Genomic DNA, 21511 nt, shown 5'->3' with positions numbered 1-21511 from the left:
TATTATCACACTCACAGGCTAAAGTAAATACTCAAAGTATAAGCACTTTCTTCCAAAATGGGTTGATGAGTTTTTTTTATGCAGAATTGCGATTTTTTTCAATATCAATAGCACGGTCAAAGTTTGATGGTTCTATATAACTACTATAATCTTAATTATACAATGGCTAGTTCCAGCCAAGCATTTTCAATGGTCCAAATAAGCTATCCAGCTGTGCCTGTCGTCATGATTTGGTGGTGTGGTGAGGACTCAAATTGGGTGATTTATTTCAAATAACAGGGAAAACGTCACAATCACAAACTGACACTAAACATGATGTAACACCGTATGACTCGACAAGGACTGACTGGTGAACAAGACTAATATACAAATGAGATACAAAATCTGTTGGAGCACTGTCCAAAAATGTGTTTTTAAATAATTGGCCAGATGGTGGCGCTAGATGGGGGAGATGCATTTTGATGACATGACTGTAGAGATACTGTGTACCGCTTTGCGTGATTTTAGGGCAAAATCTGTAGCAGCAGTGTCCAAAAATGTGTTTAGCAAGAATTAGCCTGACGGTGGCGCTAGAAGAGGGGAATGTGAGAAATGAGGGGTGGTGGTGGTGGTTTGGCAGCCAAGGAGTGTGTGTGTGCAAAATTTGGCATGGATGGGTTGCAACGGTGGCGGAGATATAATGAGAAGGGCAAAAGTGTGACGTGTGACTGACTGACAGACTGACTGACTGACTGACTGACAGACTGACTGACAGCTGGTGGAGGTTTTGGTAGTAACTGCGACCTGGCAGTCGCAATAACACATAGAAATACAAGACCTAGACAAGACAGGCAAAGTCTGTGACTGTGACAGTGCTCAAACCATGCAAATGAAAAAACACAAATGAAAACAATACCTCATTGATGAGGTATCCTTTAATAAATATGATTCCACCATGTATTAGAATTAGAATATATGTGTGGTATTTATGCAGTATCCATTCAGTTTGAGAAATCATCATCTTTGGAAAGCATTGGCCGGCTGATCATACAGGGACTAGAACTGTAGGTGTCATTGATCATTGATTGAACGTGGTGGTCTGAGATTAATGTTAAGAGGAAGCTGATCAATATCTGATCGATTTATCATTGTTTTCACAGAGATGCAAGAAGCGCCTCTGAGCGTGGTGTTATTTTATTTCTGTTTCATTCATTTTCTTCTCTCTCGCCCGTGTTTTGTGTGTGTTTTGTGTGTGCTGCGATCATTGCGCCTCTGTGAGCGTGGCGTTATTTTCTTTCCATTTCATTCACTTTGTTCTCTCTAGTTTGGAAGATTTCCGAACGGGGAGGCGAGGGTGCGGGGTCGATCTACTTGAAGTGACATGTGAAAGATAGAATCCATTGATACTCCCAGGGGAATTTTAGTTGATCATCCTCCTGAATTGTGAATGGTGTTCTCCGTTCCTTCCTGGCCTTGGATTCTTTTCAACAGGAGATTGAAATGGGACATAATATAGTCCCATAGTCAAGGACAAATTACCATGGGTAGAATTTCTATCAAAATCATATCAAGAAAATGATTGCATGGCTAAGTGTGTGTCTGCACCTTTTACCACTTAAACCCTATAGACCAGGGGTCTGTGAGTTTTTATTTTTTTATTTTTTTAAGGCCAAAGGCCGCTTTTACATAGATTTCATAGGTAGCTACATAGACTTGTATTGTGTTGTGTTGTGTTGGATTCATGTTAATGTGGTATTTTCAGACAGTTCACCACTTAAACCATCAATACTTAGAGAACTTTTATTTGGTCTGTGCTTTTTTCCCTCTACAGCAAACCTCTTTCATTGCCGAAAATAGACGAGCTTGAGCTTGAGCTTGTAGATCTGGTATTTCGGCCTAGGCCGCTAATGCTCCCCTCAGAATAGGAGATTCTAGGGTTCAAGAGGTAAATATCACACAAAGATTTGGTGGACCCCCTGTACTAGCCTAACTCTGAGTTGTATAACTTATGCACTTTTTTTTAAAATAATAAACCGGACCTTAGTCGACTCTGTACTTAGACAGCTTTTTTTCCGTCTACGCCAAATCGCTTTGCCAAAAATAGTCGATCTTCAAGCTCTCGTGCTGTGGCACATCGTGAGCTTGTAGATCGTCAATTTTGGGCTATAATGTTCCCTGCAGAATATTGGTATTAGGGTTCAAGTGGTTAATATCCTGCCTCATTTTCATGATGTCAAAACGACTATCTCGAAAGTTCAAGCAATTTAATTAATTTTAAGAAATGAAACGACCTCTGTCTAGACTGATTCTTTTTATTGCTCTTTCGTCCTTTTGACTGCCCTGATGGCTAATTAATAATACCATTTATAAGCTTTCACTAGTAAGGACGAGACAATTGATAAAATATTACTTTTAATGCAATAAGTCAGAGTGTTACAATTATCCCCGTGTCGGGGGCAATTGTAACAGTGGTTGGGGCCTTGGGGGCAATTGTAACACACCCCAGTCTCCCTACAGCGGAGAGGGAGAAGGTAATAATTGCTGCTGAATGACGACCGCCCAGCAGGTGTCCAGCACTCCTTGTGTTCTTGTAGTGCTCATCGCCTCCAATCAATCCACTGTTGCGTGATAGACCCCCACCTAGGGCTGTCACAATTAGTACATAATCGTCTAATCACAATTATTTGAGGTAATCGCAATTATTTTGCATAATCGTCATAATCGTTCGTAAATCGTATCGTAATCGTATAGTTACAAACACTTTCAAAAAGTAGTGGAAATAGCAGATCTACAAGCTCACAACGCATCGCATCATATAAATGTTCTTTTTTTAAGTATAAAATGGTCAAATATGTCAGTAATTTCTTTGTATATTTAAGTTATGTGTCATATCTGCCATGTGCAACTTCAAAGCCTAAAAGCCAAACAGAAACGTAACTGTCCACGACAAATGCACAATTAAATTGTTAATCGCAATTATTTGAGTGACAAATACAATTAATCGTCATGTAAAATGTCATAATCGTGACAGCCCTACCCCCACCCACCCCTGTCCTCCGTTATCCCAAACGGGATCCTTCTGCCTGTCTCAGATCGGGGTAAATGTCAGCGACGATGTCAGATGCAAATCAGGTTTTCCTGTTTCTATAGGCCTAGCGATACTGTAGAAAAGGTGTGGTTTGCCACAGCAGACATCCATAAAAGAGAAGAAGAGTGAAGTTCTTTTTGGAATCTATGGGTGCATGCTAATATACGTTTGGTTATTTTGAATTCAGGGCAAGACGATGACCCCATGCCCCGATCGAAATGTTTGCTTCAGAGCAAACTCACTTTAAACAAAATTAATCTCCCAATTGCTACATACTAGTCAAGGACCCACAAGCCCAAAAGCTCAAGGAATAGGGGTGATACCTGTGATGTCTTGCCGTACTTTTTATTTCTGTTTTATCTATTAGTTTGTTCATTAAGGTTGACAGAATGACAGGCCTGCTCTGCCGGAAACATCGCGAAAAAAAGTTATGGCCATTTGTATATTCACTGTCCCATCAACTTCACTATACAGGAAATTAAAAATATTAAAAAAAGAAAATAAATGTGCTTTAAGTAGCATGTGAGGGGTCAAACTAGGGGTTCTTCATGATTCTGAATCCATTGCAAGCATTTGTTTTGCATGAAAAACATTCCTAGGGCAAAATATCGGCCCCCCAAAGCTGTGAAAAGTGAAGATTCTTTGATGACTCATCACTTTTTACAATTTTGGAGGGCAAGAATTTTGCCCAAGGAATGTTTTTCATGCAAAACAAATGCTTGCAATGGATTCAGAATCATGAAGAACCCCTAGTTTGACCCCTCACATGCTACTTAAAGCACATTTATTTTTTGTATTCTTTTCCTGTATAGTGAAGTCGATAGGACAGTGAATATACAAATGGCCATAACTTTTTTTCGTGATGTTTCCGGCAGAGCAGGCCTCTCATTCTGTGGACCTTAATAACCAAACTAATAGATAAAACAGAAATAAAAAGTACGGCAGAACATCACAGGTCCTCTCCCATTATCAGGGACTGGGTCCCTGACTATACCGGTACACATGTAAATAGAATAGAAGAAGACATGCAACTTACACATAGACAGTGGCACTGTGATGGATCATACGTCATACCAACCTATTACTCAAGTCTGTTTCTTGTCCTGTTTCTTGTTCATTCTGTCTTTGTGCCTCTCTCTCTCTCTCTCTATCTTGCCCTATTGATGTACTTTTGATCCTAAGTATACAGTATGCAGTGTTACTTTATTTTGTTTGCTTGTTGGCACTGGGGGAAAAAAACTGTTATGTAAATTGTGTCTGAATAATTCCGTAAGGGATGGGCTGCGAAAGGCAGCCAGAAACGAAAATAAAATAAAATCATCCATTCATTCATTCATTCATTCATTGTACGTACAGTCTTGAAATATCATTCCACGGCTGGCAATTCTAATCACAAAGGTGTAATATGGCTCACTACACTTTAACCATTTTCAGTTCTAATGACAAGCCCAAGCATGCATGTCATTATAACTGAAAAGATATCATATATCAGATTTATACTGTATATTGTAGCAGATCTACTGTACAAGCTCACAACGTGTCACACGAGACGCCCTACTGTATATGACGAAGCTCTGCTTATTGGTTAAGACTGTCAAACATTCTTTGTCATTAATGCAGAATTAAGTGTGAGCAGGTTTTCAATTTGGCAATGAAGCTAAGGTTTTCTTTCCATTAAAGGTTGTCAATACTGGAAGGAGCTCCCTGTCACACTAAGAGAAATACCCACTTTTACAGCTTTTAAAGGACAATTGAAACAGTGGTCTTGTGATCACGTAAGAGTTTATCATTCCCCAATAGAGTAGGTCTACCCTAGCAATAGTCTTAACTTTTTCTTATTTTCTTATCTTATTTTACTGTGTTTGAAATGTACCCTGTATTTGTATGTTGTCCTCTTAATGTATTTTTTTGTCACTATTGTTTAGTGTTTAATGTTGGGGACTATGGATGAAAAGTAGCTTATGCTAACTCCGGATGTGTCTTGTACTCATGTTCATGTATCTGTGTTCATTAACTGGCACTGTCCCGTCTTAATAAACACATAAAGTAAAGTAAGGTACGACAGTACTTGTTATTAATTAAGGGTGAATCCTCTTGAATTAATCTGTGGAATGCAGAATCTATTCATTAACCAGGTTCTTACTTAAATGTGAAAGTTTGCACGCATTGCACTCAGTAGAGACAGAGTGCAATGCAATCACAGCGGTATTGTCAATATACTCCTCCATCTGATACTTGTGGTTATGTCATTATGTCTTTCCTTTGACTGTGAAAATGTTATTTGATGTGTTTGACCCAAAAGCTATAATCATCTCCCTCCAGGCTTTGTCCAGCTTGCACCCAGAGTGTGAATACATATTTCAACTGGAAAAGGAGGAACACCACTGTCTCCAGAGCATTGCGGAGCAGGGCAACAGCAGTGCAGAAGGTGAAGGTAGTATGTCTTCAGTGCTCAAATAGGCCTTCCGTTCCCCTTGCGGTTATATATCAGCTATATCACCGCAAGGCGAATGGAATGGAATCTATATGAGCTATTAGCTCATATACATTCAACAGCCGACCCAGTTGTGTTATGACAGTCAGAGTACCACATATGTTCACATTAAATGCAAGCGTCTGTAGGGGAATAAATGCTTCACAGTGAATCATAATCTGTGAAGACCAGCCTGTCCTTGGTGAGTTTAAATGTGCGTGGAGGGACCTGTCGTTGTGCAGAGGAAAAAGCACACTGGTAGAAAGTTAAAGGGGCTTGCTTGGAAGTTACTTCAACAGTCTGATTGCACACGGGGACAAAGGAGGTTCTGATTCTCCTTTGCAGCATCCGTCCGTTGCCCCGGTGATTTAGTTGGAATTTTCTGTGTGAGGGATGAGCAGAGTCATTAAGGATGCGCTCGGCCTTGCTCAGCATAAGATCTTTGCACAGCTGAGCAGCAGACGTCTGATCGCACCCAATGACCCTGCTCGCCATCTTAATCATGCACTGCGTGCGTGTGTGCCTGCGTGTCTACGTGTCTGCCCGTGTCTGTCATCATACTGCTTGAATAGTATAATATCCTCTATACTTAACATTATCATGCTGCGATAATCATATTTGAACTGGGAACCGGGTTCCCAGTTCAAATATGATTATTTTGGTGGGGGTTCCCTGAAGTGCTGGGAATTGTAGGAGTTGAGGCGTTACATTTAGTTTGACTCAGTTCCCACAGATAAATTGTGAAAATAGCAGATCTATTTAGATCGGCTATTGTTCTTTTTTTTTTTGCCTCTTTCTTATATTATTTGACGATTTGGCCAATGTTTGACCAGTTTCTATAGTATAGTTTGCTGATTACTTTGGAGGCAGTAATGGTCTTTTTTAATGTCATTTTTCTGTAGGTATTAAAAAGGTCTTAAAAGTAGCCTACTTAAATCGTCCCGCAATTGGACCCGCAAAATATCACGTGGGGAGTTAATGTGTAAAAATGTGTGAACTATTCCTTTAAGCCTCAAACAACCCTATCTCTTTAGAGTGTGCGCTGAGCACTACTGGCCAATCAGAGAAAGAAGGGCCGCTCCAGCACACATGCTGGACTGAAATGATATATAGACTGGTTAGATAAGGAACTCCTCAGAATTCTCCGGTGGGCAGCCAAGCTTGTTTTGGCTGGACACTGATTCCTGTCTGTCGTGGAGCGACTTAAAACATCGCAAAATAGAGGCTTGTATTCTGTGTTACTTTTATGGATTTGCTGTTCATATATTCATGATTTGGGAAATACTCCCGTGTAATCAATAAACAATACTGATGAAAAATAAGATGTTTGCATGGCGACATTTATTTTATATATAACTGAAATGTCATGAACCACAATTAGAGAGAGTCTTTGTTATATATATATATATATATATATATATATATATATTTTTTTTTTTTTTTTTTTTTCATTGTTTTATTTTACTTTGTTTGTCAAGGAGGGTCAATATACTGTAGTCCTGATGGGCAATGTAGTGACTTGAGACATTTTTATGATCTGCTATGTTTAAGTGCGGTATTTTGTTATACACATTTCTATAAGTATGAAAGGTGTTGTATACGCTGATTTGTATTGTGTACCCGGTCAAAACGTTGCCATGCCAGTGTTATTTTATTGTGTTCTTTGAGTCATATTTATTTCCAATTTATCTTTTGACACCTCCGAGATGTTTTCCCGCTAAACGTATAAAATCACTTTCAAGTGTTATTTTTGTGCACCTTGTTGCTTATTTCTTTCGCAAAATCTGGCAACACTGGTCTTTACTTTACTGCTATGATGTTCATGGCACTACAATGGTCTAGTGAGAATGGTGTCTTTTATACTTGTATTGTTGCTGCCAATGAGGGCATGTGAAAACACCCATTTCCAGTAAGTTATGATAATTATTTTGCAGAAAACAATTCCGGAACTGTAATGAAATGCTCTAAGGTTGCCTACCTCTGGGATAATTCTAGTTGTAGTCATTTATTTGTGGACAGATCTGAAGGATTACGTGGGCACACACCATGTTGTGTTATTTTAAAAGTTTTGTATTTATTTATTTTTGTCCTAAGTGTAACAGTACAAATTGTAGTTTCACTTGGCAGCCAACTATTATTTAATTTATAATGCTGTTTGATGCTGCTTTTATTCTGGTTGTGCAGGAAAAAAGCTGGTGAGGTTTGCTGTTGTCTGGCCACCGTGCCATTCTTCTTTCTGGGAGCCAAAAATGTCCCAACGACTGCTTGAGGCGTAACGTACGCTCTGATGGCTTAGGCCGTGGTTATAAGGACTCAAGTGTACAGGCTAAATTAAAGAACTTCAGTGCAATTTGATAAGGAATATACGCCTTGGTTGTGTGGGTGTGCGGTGGGTCTCTCAGAGAATACAACGGCCCTACAGGTCTAATCATAAAAAAGAGCTCCAGCTTACGGCTAAATCCTGAAGGGTCCCAGGTTTGTGGTACAACATTGTGACGGTTGCCTATAGTAAACTTGGATTTGTGCTGTTTTCACATTGAGGACAATGATTGATAATGTTGTTATTGACAGGTGCATTCGTGACCCTGTCAATAAGTTCACCCATGGTGCGGTGTCTCCCTGTACTGTGTTAGTTATTCGTTGATGGGGTAAACAAAACTATGTGCTCTATGAGTTAAACGAAGTAATATATTTATAAACGAAGTAATATATTTATACATGTGCCATGCCATTACTGGCATGTCAAGGAGGGAGGTATAAAGATACAATATTCCCCAGCTATAAATATTTTAATTGGGGCAAAGAATAACAAGTCTTGTTATTCGCTTTTATGCGAGTCATAAAAGGGGGTGTTAACTTTCTGCTTTCCTGTAAATCTCTACTCCCGATTCTCAGTAGATAGTAAAGACAGCTGTGTTCCTATGTTCACAAGCTTTTAGGAATTAAATATTCACAGGTCAAGTGCACAGTCTACTGCCGTAGTTTTACATGGTGACACCCCTCACTCATCACATGACATTTAGTCCAGATTTCACTGAACAAAGCAATGGCTCAACACTCTTTACAACCCTACACATGTTTATTCTGATCAAGGAGGGGCAATACACAATGTGCAGTCCCCTTTGCACATGGAGCTCACATACACACACACACACTCACACGCACACACACCAAGTCCTGGTGTGGAGGATACAAGGAGGGGGATGGGTCTAGCTGTGTTATTTATTTTGTCTCAATGCCATGTAAAATATTTAAGTGTCAATGGGTGATATTTTGCAATATTGGGGTACGGAATCCAATCTAGGGACCAGCACGTGACCCGTCTGTCTCGCTGAAGATGCAACGAAGAAAAATATATTCAATGTTACACATTTAGATGCAAATTTTATTCTGTAAAGCTTGTAAAGGAATCTGTGGGACCAACCCAAATGATTACCTAAGATTTAGCAAAACAATGTTATTGTTCAATACTCAGCATGTTACATGACATGATAAAACTGTGTTCAACATTTTAAACTGGGTGATCACTAAGAGTGATCAAGGAGGGATTAATGTGTAAAAATGTGTGAACTATTCCTTTAAGCCTCAAACAACCCTATCTCTTTAGAGTGTGCGCTGAGCACTACTGGCCAATCAGAGAAAGAAGGGCCGCTCCAGCACACATGCTGGACTGAAATGATATATAGACTGGTTAGATAAGGAACTCCTCAGAATTCTCCGGTGGGCAGCCAAGCTTGTTTTGGCTGGACACTGATTCCTGTCTGTCGTGGAGCGACTTAAAACATCGCAAAATAGAGGCTTGTATTCTGTGTTACTTTTATGGATTTGCTGTTCATATATTCATGATTTGGGAAATACTCCCGTGTAATCAATAAACAATGCTGAGTTTTACTAGCTGAACTGTGCTCCTGTGTAAACGTCTCATAACTGGACTATTAGGATATAGAACGGCGCATCAGAGTCCCGACTCACAGGTTGAGAATCAACTATATATAGATGTATCGTTCACATTAAGGCCTCTTACTCTTACTTCTTCTTCATTTACTGGTCTCTCTATACACCATAATTGTCTTTCCCCTATACCTTTTCCCCTTCCATATCTCACAATTGAAAGGTTGCCCGACCTTTTGGGATGCGGTGGTATGCTGGCCCAATGCCACGGTGGGGGAGACAGTCCTCAGACCCTGTCCTGCCATCTTCTCTCTCATCGGGAACAATACAGGTGTGTTGTTCTCATCCACTTCTACCCTGGCATAAGTGGCCAGGGGCGTGCGTCACAAGGGGTAGGAAAGTGGGACTGAGTTACCAGGGCCCAAGGTGGTGGAGGGGCCCTAGTAACTTTAGCTATTGAAAAATAGCAGATATACAAGCTCACAGCGTGGCACCGAGTGCCGCGCTGCGAGCTTGCAGATCTGCTATTTTTGAAAAGTCGTGAAAATGTGTGCAAATCTTTGAATATGTATTTTTTAAGCGAACATTTGTACAACAGTATCTGTGAGCAAACAGTGCCTGTCATCAGGGGCGTCACAAGGGGGAGGAAAGTGGGACTGAGTTACTAGGGCCCAAGGTGGAGGGGCCTTAATTGTTTTATACTTTAGCTATTGAAAGATAGCAGATCTTACAAGCTCACAGCGCGAACATTTGTAACTCAAATTTTGCTTCCGGGGTGGTCCCTGGAACTAAATATTTTGAGATGGGGGTCCGTGGCCAAATTCATATCATTTTGGGGGTCCTTCACATGAAAAAGTTTGAGCATCACTGACATGGAAACATGGGTTTCTTGCACACATTTTCACAATTTTTCAAAAATAGCAGATCTACAAGCTTGCAGCGCGGCACTCGGTGCCGCGCTGTGAGCTTGTATATCTGCTATTTTTCAATAGTTAACATTCATGGGGGGCCCACAGTGAATCCTTGTACCCAGGGCCCAGAATTAGGTGTGACGCCCCTGTAAGTGGCATTACTATTTTGGGCAAGTGTAGCCTAGGTGAGAATTGTCAAAAAGGTAAAAAGAAAACCACATCACACCACAATGCATTTGTTAGCTGCTAGAGTGTCTGTTTTCACCATCCGTTGTTTGAGACAGTACAGTTGGGCTTAAGAGCGCTGTGAGGCCTTAATGAAGCATCCACCAACAGTGAATCAAGGTGGAACCAAGCTAATTATCAACAGTATCTGTGAGCAAACAGTGCCTGTCATCAGGGGCGTCACAAGGGGGAGGAAAGTGGGACTGAGTTACTAGGGCCCAAGGTGGAGGGGCCTTAATTGTTTTATACTTTAGCTTAGGGATGTCCCGATACCACTTTTTTGCTGACCGAGTACGAGTACAAGTACTTCATTGTGAGTACTCGCCGATACCGAGTACCGATACGAGTACAATTAATAATACAAAACAATGTGTTGTCATCCTCACAAATCTTAAAATTAGGGATGTTCCTAGCGACTAATTTCACTGTGTACACGACAATTTTGAAACCTATTGGTATAACCGAAAATTAATTGATGAATTTATTTATTGACATTAACAAGCAGAAAATAGCCAAAATCTAGCACATTTCAATCTATTAGGCTAAACCTCATTTGAAAAAGATATCAAGAGTATATGAAAGCCTTTTAATAATGTTTATACTATTGGAATCTGCTCCAAAATAATTGATTACATCACCAGTGAAAGACGTAAAACTAGGGCAAGTACCAATTAACTCCCCAGCACAGCGCACAGCAGCGCAGCTGGACTGACAGGACTCCTCGTTAAGCGACATCTCTCATCTCGCTCATCTCTCATCACTGTTAGGCCTACTTTAAACCATTATTTATGGCATTCGCAGCAGCCAACTTATGACTGAGACTACTTTCTCCATGTTCTCAAAATCTCACCTCAAAATGGATTATTCTTCAGATGAGCGGATCACACTGATGCAACAGGCTCGAGCCGAGCTGCCGAGGTAATGAGTGAGTGATTCACATCCAGTCGCCTTTTTTGGATTTGAATTCTCCATCTAAGGCAAAGCACTCAGACAAACTTTGCATCGTAGCAAGTTTTAAGATTAATGAATGATGAATGATGCTGCTAAATCACTCAATGTAGGCCTACTCATGTTGAAGCTGCAGAAAGACAGACAGACAGCCTGCTGCCGCTGAATGCCAGCGTTCACTCCGTTCAGCGTGCACCAAGGGTGTCGCACCAAATTCTGGGCCCTGGGTACAAGGATTCACTGCTGGCCCCCCATGAATGTTCTTCATGGGGTATTTAAAAAATAGCAGATCTGCAAGCTTGCAGTGCGGCACTGTGAGCTTGCATATCTGCTATTTTTCAATAGCAAAAGTATAAAATAATTAAGGCCCTGGCTTTCACCTTGAGCCCCAGTAACCCAGTCCCACTTTTCTCCCCCTTGTGACGCCCCTGTTCGGTATCGGCCGCTGCCGGCAGAAGTATCGGGCGAGTACGAGTACAGCAAAATAGGGTTGTATCGGCGCGAGTACCGATACCGCGAGTACCGATACCGCATATTGAAAGATAGCAGATCTACAAGCTCACAGCGCGGCACCGAGTGCCGCACTGCGAGCTTGTAGATCTGCTATTTTTTAAAAGTCGTGAAAATGTGTGCAAATCTTTGAATATATGTATTTTGTAAGTGAACATTTGTAACTCAAATTTTGCTTCTTGGGGGGGGGGGGGGGGGGGGTGGTCCCTGGAACTAAATATTTTGAGACGGTGGTCCGTGGCCAAATACATATCATTTTGGGGGAACTTCACACGAAAACGTTTGAGCACCACTGACATACGGTAGGTTTTTCAAAAAACCTTAGAAGGATTTGAAATATTCAAATATAACAAATGTTCATGATTTTCTTTTTAAATAGCAGATGTACAAGCTCGCAGCGCGGCACTCGGTGCCGTGCTGTGAGCTTGTATATCTGCTATTTTTCAATAGTTAAAGCACAAAATAATTTGCGTGGAGGCCTGCAGTGAATCCTTGTACCCAGGGCCCAGAATTTGTTGCGACACCCCTGCCTGTCATATGGAGTTTTGCCAGAATCTCACTGCAGTGAAACTAAAGACGCCAACTGAATTCAAATTTATCTTCTCTTCGTGAATATTCCAGGAGATGAAGCTAACTTTAGTTGTTCTGTTCGACAGCACAAAATCTTCGCTGGGGCGAAAAGTTGTGCTGTCGAACTAAGCGAAGCGTTGTTTGGTTGAGAAAGGCTGGGCGAAACGTTGTAGTTTGGTTGAGAAATAAAATAAAAGACGGGAGAGCATCATTATCGTGTGCGGACATTGCCTTTTTTATTCACTTGTTTGTTTTTGTATCCAGCACTGTGCAATAAGTTGTGGGGATGTGCATATCCTACGCATTTGTACTATATGCTCATAGTTTTTAACCGGAGAACATCATTATCGTGCGCTGACATGTCTCATAGTACACCAACATATAACGCAAAAAAGAAGTAGGGGAAACAAACAATCACTCCAGACTACATATGGGTGATTTAAGTATTTCAAACCTCAAAGCTTCATGTAGAATTCATCATTTCCATCTTAAAGATGGAAGGGATGAAGACTTCAAGACATCTTGAAGTCTGTGAGGGTGTTCATTAAGAATGCTAATCTGTTTTCCAGTGAATACACACTGATCACTGCACCCTCTCCACTCTAAGCTGGTGGAAAAGTGGAAATTCCTTCCTCTTTACATTTTGTAACATGCTCTCTTAGTTAATGGTGGCTGTTGGGCAGAACCCATATGCCTTCATTGTATGACAAAAAAGCAGATCTACAAGCTCATAACGCATTGATGTGTTTGTAAATCTTTGAAAACTGTTGCTTAACATGCCCAAAATAGGGATGCCAATTTGAAAGTGGTTCAGAGCAGACAGACAGTCTGTGAATTTTATAAATAGCAAAGTATGAAAGTATTAACAAAGAGCTTGGGACTAAATAATATCTTTAATAAATAAAATTAATAATGATCTCATCTCACATAATGTGGTGGATGATTTAACCATTTCAAACCTCAAAGCCTGCGTTGACTGATTGATTGATTGATTGAAGACTATTAGAAGTTTGCATAGAAAAAGGTACAGTTTCATGACGGTACAGTTCACTGGTACAAGGTCTACTAAAAGGAGATCCTAGAAAAGACTAAGCTTATTTCCACAGGAAACCATTAAAGTATCTCATATAACATGACAGACGAATAGAACACTAAGCTGACTTGACCTCATGATCCTTGTGACCTTTCACCTCAGGGTCAGTGAGGCGGAACTGCACTCCCGGTGGTTGGTCGGGTCCTTCGCCGCCATACCACATCGCCTGCAGCGTGGAGGACGACATGCCCGAGGTCAGTGGTTCTGTTTCCCTTTGGGGTGAGAGGCAGTGGTTCTGTTCCGTTTGGGGTGAGAGGCAGTGGTTCTGTTTCCCTTTGGGGTGAGAGGCAGTGGGAGCCAATCTGACGACTACCATGGGGCAACTTTAATGATGGAGAGGGCCACTATATTTCCACACTCACTCCAGAGGGCCACAATGCATATTTCTGTCGTACTTTGTCATTCTACTATATTTCATACAAAGAAGCAAAAACAGCAGATCTACAAGCTCAAAACGCGTCGCGCTGCGACGCGTTTTGAGCTTGTAGATCGGCTATTTTTGCTTCTTTTGAATTGGAATCCTGAATTATTTTTTGTTATTTTTTAATTGGAATCCTGAAATGTAACATTTTGATTTTTATGTGAAATGCATTTAGTTATACTCATGTTAACTTTATGAACTTAAATACAATATATATTATACGTTGGACATATAAAAAAAATATTCATTTTAATTAGGGCTGGGATGCGATTAAAAATTTGAATCTAATTAATTACAAGCTCTGTGATTAATTCATCGCAATTAATCGCATTTTAATCGCACATCGATATTTGACCTGAGAAGCATTTTTTTTTAAGTAAAACACATTTTCTTGTACGCGTGAATCAATGAGTGCGTTTTTTTAATCAAAATTTCGCATCCACTGGGCCAAGCAAAGCGCTCTGATCGGCTACTTCTCCCTTTGTGTTTGTTGTCTCTTCTTGGTTGGTGCATCGCTATGATCGGTATGCCCGAAACTGAAGGTTCTGTGGTGCAAAAACTAAGTGCGATTAAAATGTGTTCATTTTTTTAATCGCGTTAATTTTCTGTAATTAATTAATCGCAATTAATCAGTTAAAGTCCCAGCCTTAATTTTAATACTACTATACCTGGCTGCGAATATAGACTGAAGTAATTAAAGCGGGTCATGTTTGCACATTTGGAATTGTAACAGCTGAAAGCAATAAGATATCAGTATTCTGATATTAACTTGAGGGCCGCATTGAGTGAAGGTGGGCCGCCAGTTGCCCATGTATGCCATGGGGTAAAGGAAGCCTCCGGTTTGAGAGGCCTTGTTGGAATAAAGCAGTACTATTAGAGACAGGGGAGGAGATTCACTAACTCAAATGTTATTTCACAAGTAAAAGTAGCATAATACCACAATATAAAAACACTCTGTTACAAGTTAAATGGAAATACTCAGGTTCAGTAAATATACCTAAAAAAGTACAGTACTTGAGTGAATTTACAGATCAATCTCAGAAAATTTGAATATTTTGTAAAAAAAAAGAAATCATTGCAGATGCCATAGCACCCCAAATCATAACTGACTTTGGAAACTTCCCACTGGAATTCAAGGACCTCGGACTTTTCTCTAACATAAATCCTTGTTTTGAGTGGTCTCGTGCAATATTGTAATATTTTGAAATATGGACTTTTGATATTCATGAGCTGTATGCCATAAAAAAAAAAAATACTTATAACAAAAAAAGGTTTGGAATAATTCACTGAATGTACAATGTATCTAGAATATATGAAAGTTTGAAGAAATATATGAAAGTTTCAAGAATATTTACTTGAACAAAATATTCAAATTTTCTGAGATTAATCTGTATAGTTACTTTCTACACTTGAGGGGATGGCTGTTCATTGGACATTAAAAATAAAGCATTTTTATAACGCCCTTTTATCCAAAGCGATTTTAATGTGCGTTTACAGTGATCACTCACTGATGACAGAGGCACCTGCATGCCTGCTCATCAGAAGCAGCTAGTGGTTAGCAGGGAGGTGCTGGGCCCCTGATTCAGCCTGGGAAAAAGAGTTGGAGAGGCCCTCATTGCACGCTATAGAGAGAGATCTCTCTCTATAGCGCTGCTGCTACTCAAAGATTTGCCATTTCAGATCATGACAAGTGACAAGCCAGTGGGCCAATTAGGCCTACATGAGTTATATTTTGTCATTGTCGGGTGGAAACTTGTATGTCCAAAACCGTTTGTTTTGTATTTATCATTCCAAAGATGTATTAAACTAGTATAAACAGCCGATCTACAAGCACACAACGCCTCGCGGTGCGAGGTGTTGTGTGCTTGTAGATCTGCTGTTTTCACTACTTTTGTGCGACGGCCTTGTATGATGAAGCAGGGCTTTGCTTTGCGAAAAAATGTACACATTTGAAACTTGGAGATACGAGGTTTCTGCCCGACAGTGACGATTTACTTTGTTGGCCGCCCAGCCCCCAAAATGTAACGAAGGCCGACATTTTTTTTTTTTTTTTCCTAATGGCCAGCCTGGACCGGCCGGGAATGAACCGGTCGTTCGGGAGTTGTCCCACTTTTCCCAATGGCCAGCACGTCACTGGTTAGTCTCTTCTTGCTCAAGAACACTTCGACACGAAGCTGAGAGGAGCGGGGGAACTAATCAGGAACACTCCTCCTCCCAGACGGCCTGTTAGCCTCCGCTAGTGGTGTAATTTATGCAGACTACATATTAATCTGTGTCTAAGGTGCCGTATAAAAAATAAAATAAGACATAAGTTATCATAGGGTAACTAATGCTGTTTCCCAAACATTGGTTCGGGACCCATTTGTGGGTCGCAGACACATTTTAATTTAATTTGTAAATTTAGATCCTACATTTTGTTTTTAATCATTATTTCAAAACATTTTCAAAAAACATTCCCAAAAAAGCAGTAATTTAATTAATAAATAAAAGATAAATCTAGGAAATTCCATGACAATGATTAAGAAGTAGTTAAAATAGCCAATCTACGAGTTGTGAGCTTGTAGATCTGCTGTTTTCTCTAGTTTCTGTCCCGGGCAAATATCAAATTTCTCTTTTGGGTCACGGGCTAAAAAGTTTGGGAACCGGGGCACCCACTTATAGTGGTCCAAGCACATACCACATATAGGCTAATGTCTGACAGCACGTCGCTGGTTCAAGTCCCGACCCCGGCGACCTTTGCAGTGTGTCACTCCCCATCTCTCTCTCCCTGTTTCCTGTCCTCTTCACTGTAATACTATCAATAAAGGCAGAAAAGCCAAATAAGATATTTTTAAAAAGTTTGGGAGCCACTGCTATGAATCATATATGTTTTCACTTTTATTAGTTATAATTTATTATATTATAATATTAGTTATAATTTATTATATTATAATATTTTAGATAGCAAATATGAGTCTAATTTGACTCCTCTCCTGTCACAGTGTTGCTCTTATGCTTGATCGCAGTATGTGGACATATTATCATCTAATGACAATTGCAACTTTATTTATATAGCAGCCTAGCTATTTTCTGCAAGTGAATTAATATAAGCTCCTGAAGCTCAAATATATATATACTGCTCAAAAAAATAAAGGGAACACCCAAAAAACCCAACATAGACCTGCGAGTCCATGTGTTCTCTGGCAAATGTCAATCGGGCTGCACGGTGTTGGGCTGTGAGCACAGGCCCCACTTGTGGACGTCGGGCCCTCATACCACCATCATGGAGTCTGTTTCTCACAGTTTGAGCAGAAACATTCACATTAGTGGCCTGCTGAAGGTCGTTTTGTAGGGCTCTGGCAGTGCTCCTCCTGTTCCTCCTTGCACAAAGGACCAGATAGCGGTCCTGCATGCGGCTGGGTTGTTGTCCTCCTACGGCCCCCTCCACGTCTCCTGGTGTACTGGCCTGTCTCCTGGTATCGCCTCCATGCTCTAGACACTGTGCTGGGAGACACAGCAAACCTTCTTGCCACAGTGCGCATTGATGTGCCATCCTGGATGAGCAGCACTACCTGAGCAACTTCTGTGGGTTGCAGATACCGCCTCATGCTACCTCTAGTGGTCAGGGCACTGGCAAAATCCAAAACTAACCAAAAATCTGCCAGAAAGGATGAGGACAGGCAACCACCTGCAAAACCATTCCATTTTTGAGCGGTGGTCACACCGTCTCCTATACGTGGCCGTGTGTGTGGGTCTCCGTCCGGCCGTCCGGCCGTCCGGCCGTCCGTCCGGCCGTCCGTGTATGTAGCCTCAAGCCTGCAGTACCTTTTCTGACCACACATGTTAAGGGAGGGGCGCTGTTGTTCTCTCACACACACACACACACACACACACACACACACACACACACACACACACACACACACACACACACACACATACACACACACACACACACACACACACACACACACACACACACACACACACACACACACACGGGGGAAGGGTGGGTCAGCATGTGTGGTCAAGTATTTTATTATTATTATTAACAAACTGAATGTTTTAGGGTCAAATAAATTAGAGTGTGTGAAGAAACTACAGCATTGTAAAGCACACTAACCCCGCTGCACCCACCCAGTAGTGCTGTTGCACAGCCTCCACGACCACCGCTCGGTTCACACGGGTGTCATTTTTAGTCTTGCAAATTGCCTCATTTTCACCTGTTGTCTTTTCCATTTGCACAACAGCAGATGAAACTGATTCATAATCAGTGTTGCTTCCTAACTGGCCAGGTTGATATCCCAAAAGTGTGATTGACTTGGAGTTACATTGCAATGATTATGCGTTCCCTTTTTTTTTTTGCAGTGTATATATTTTTACAGATTACAGAGAACTCTTGGTTCTCTTCTACTATGAATAATGCATACTAGTCCATATAAGGTATGCAATTAGTCCTCCTTTTAGACGTTAGATCAAAGGCTCGCAAAGCGGGGTCCAGGGACCCTCAGGGTTCCTTGAAGGGGTCCACATGGGCCCTTACAGGTCTGTAACTGAGAGTGTATAGCCTACAAATGGAACTAAAAGGACCCGAAAGGGTCTGAGTTATATGGGGTCCTTGAAATTAAAGAGTTTGAGAACCACTGCATCAGATACATTTTGACACCTGTTTGACTGTGTGTGATTGTTGACTGTAATGTCCTACCAGTAAGGTTTCCCCTCTTCTTCTCTTGCTTAAAGACGGAACAGTCATACTTTGCCATGGTGAAACTGATCTACTCTGTTGGCTATGGCACCTCCCTGGTCTTTCTCTCCATCGCTGTGCTGATCCTGCTTCTGTTCAGGTATGTGTATGTTGGCTATTTCATATACGTTATGTACATACTGTAGACACCTAGTTGGCGCTGCTATTCACTAGAGCAGTGGTTCATGTGGGGATTTTGGTGGTGGGTCCTCAGATGACAGTGAAGTGTCAATTTTAAGACAATTTTACCTAAAGAAAGAAAGAAAGAAAGAAAAGTTAAAGAACCTTAGTGCATCAAAAGTTATCTACAAACTATACTATGAAAACTGATGGAAATAGACGATCTACAAGCTCGCAACGCCTCGCAATGCTTGTAGATCGGCTGTTCTTCCTACTTTTTCTATGACACTGTATGGGCATTAAAAAAAGGGGGGGAAAAGTTGATACAAGCTCATAATGAGCTTGTAGAGCTGCTATTTTTGAAAAATCTTGAAGATTTGTGGAAATCGTCTAATATACTGCAAAGTAAACATGTTTAACTCTAATCATTGCTTCTGGGGGGATCCCTGCAATAAATACAGAGGCGTCAATTGGGTATGGCAAGCTATGGCAGCTGCCATACCTTGGCACAGGGGAAAATAATAAAATGTACTGTAATCGTGCCTGTGGCTAAGGTATGGCAACATGTCTGGTGTCTTGCAAGACACCAGTCATGTTGCCATACCTTAGCTTTTTCTGAACTGACGCCGCTGAATAAATATATTTTCAGATTGGGGTCAGCAGCCAAATACATATAATCTTTGGGGTGTTTATTTGAGAGGAATTGCACACAGAGAGAGAGTTTGTCAATTCGAATGGAATGGAAAGCCGTTTATTTATATATTTTTTTAAATAATAATTTGAGGAGATCTCATGAGGCCCCCTGACTGTTTGAGGCCCCATGTTGGATTTTTTAAGGGCCTCAAATGGAGTGGAAAGCTGTTTATTTATATATAATATATATAAATAAACAAGGTTAGGCCTTTGTGTTATATATATATTATATATAACACAAAGGACTAATGCCTCATTCACACTACAGATATATAGTTGAACGTTTTGCTTGGTAATTCAATGTAATCTCAATGGAAACCAGCTTTAAAGGCTGGGCGTGTCGGCTGTCCTTGGAATCCAGCCTTTAAAGCTGGTTTCCATTGAGATTACATTGAATTACCAAGCAAAACGTTCAACTATCTGTAGTGTGAATGAGGCATAAGCTTGCCTACAGCAAAGCATGGCCCTGTGTGCCACCTACAAGCTACAATATGGGAAGAATTGGCAAACATTTTGTGAATATGAGAAGTTTGACCCAAAAGAAATTGCAATAGTAATGGTTCAAAAAAACATTCCTCAGGCTAAACACTGACCCCCAAAACTATGGTTTAGTGATGAATCATCACTTTTCTGGGGTCAGCTCAGTTTTGTTGTGTCCCTTTTTATTCCGAGGAATGTTTTTCGTGCAAAATAAATGCTTGCAGTGGATTCAGGATCATGAAAAACCCCTAGTTAGATCCCTCACATGCTACTTAAAGAAGAGTTTTTTTTGTATTTTTTCCCCCCTGTATAGTAGGTGAAGGGACCCAAACTTGAACCCCCTGAATTCACCTTGATCCACTAAGAATAAAATGGAAAACTTTTAACATGTGTTTTGGATGACCCTAAGGATCATAAAAAACCTTGAACCATTACTATTGCAATTTCTTTTGGGTCAAACCTCAGATTGACTATAGCCTATGTGGGGAAAGTGGATGGTTGCCTTGGCAGAACCATGAGCGATTCTTTGTAGCAAGTTGGGAGAGAATTGGATAACTGCTTGGCTTTGAGTTATAGTGTGCATACATACAGGCTGCCAGAGTACAGGCTTCAATTAAGATAGTAAGATACACCCTGCCAACCAGTCCCTCTCCTATTCAATGATGCTCTTCAAAGTGTCGATAAGAAAGCTTTCTCAAAGACTGCCTTACAGTATATGACGGTAAAGCAAACTTAAATGGAATATCATCCTATTTGTGCTGTAATAGGCTAACGGCATGAATGTAATGTGGACTACTGTAATTCTGCCTTTCCAAAAGTAGTTGAGAACATTGCCTCATTAAAACGATGTGCTTAAGGGGATTACCATTATTAATTTATTCATTTTTCATTTATTTTTTACCTAGACCCTATTTTTATATTTTCAGATCATCTGGACCACTATAAACAGTGTTGTAATTGTTCCATTTGTTCGCCTCTGGGCATTCTTGTGTACCGATGGGCAAGCTGTTAATGTGTTTTTGTGCCGAATACAGGCTTATATTCTTATATCTGTCTGAACACAATGTTCCAGTTGTCCCTGGGGTATCTCTTGCTCTGACGTCCCACAGGACTGGAGTTGTGTTGTGTTGCTGGAAAGGGGGGTGCGGGTTCTGAGGCTGAGCAGAGGAGTTTGTTATTTCGTTTAGCCTTGGTAAAAAAAAAGAAAGAAAAGAAAACACAATTCCCTTTTGACAGAAAGAACATTTGTGATGTAGAAACTAAATATGTTTCTATTATAACCCATGCAGAGAAACAGCACATATACCATTTCTATGACTTTCATAATGCTTAAGTCAGGCTGAATTGTATTTTGCCTTTTATTAATCAGTAGCCAAAGACGTGAGG

General features: G+C 40.6%; 1 protein-coding gene across 1 annotated transcript in view; it reads left to right on the top strand.

The window, feature by feature from the left end:
- Positions 1-21511, top strand: part of ghrhrl (growth hormone releasing hormone receptor, like) — a gene marked incomplete at both ends in the record, with an annotated part of 50229 nt that overhangs the window by 4839 nt on the left and 23879 nt on the right. The window contains 4 exons of the mRNA XM_080730454.1: positions 5370-5495; positions 9655-9762; positions 13791-13882; positions 18829-18932. Coding sequence (XP_080586580.1) covers positions 5370-5495; positions 9655-9762; positions 13791-13882; positions 18829-18932 — 430 coding nt within the window. The remainder of the gene's footprint in view (positions 1-5369; positions 5496-9654; positions 9763-13790; positions 13883-18828; positions 18933-21511) is intronic.

This window comes from Nannobrachium achirus, assembly GCF_963921795.1.
Source record: "Nannobrachium achirus genome assembly, chromosome: 1".
Taxonomy (NCBI): domain Eukaryota; kingdom Metazoa; phylum Chordata; class Actinopteri; order Myctophiformes; family Myctophidae; genus Nannobrachium; species Nannobrachium achirus.
Note: the sequence above shows the minus strand (reverse complement) of the source record. Positions and strands in the feature narration are given on the sequence as shown.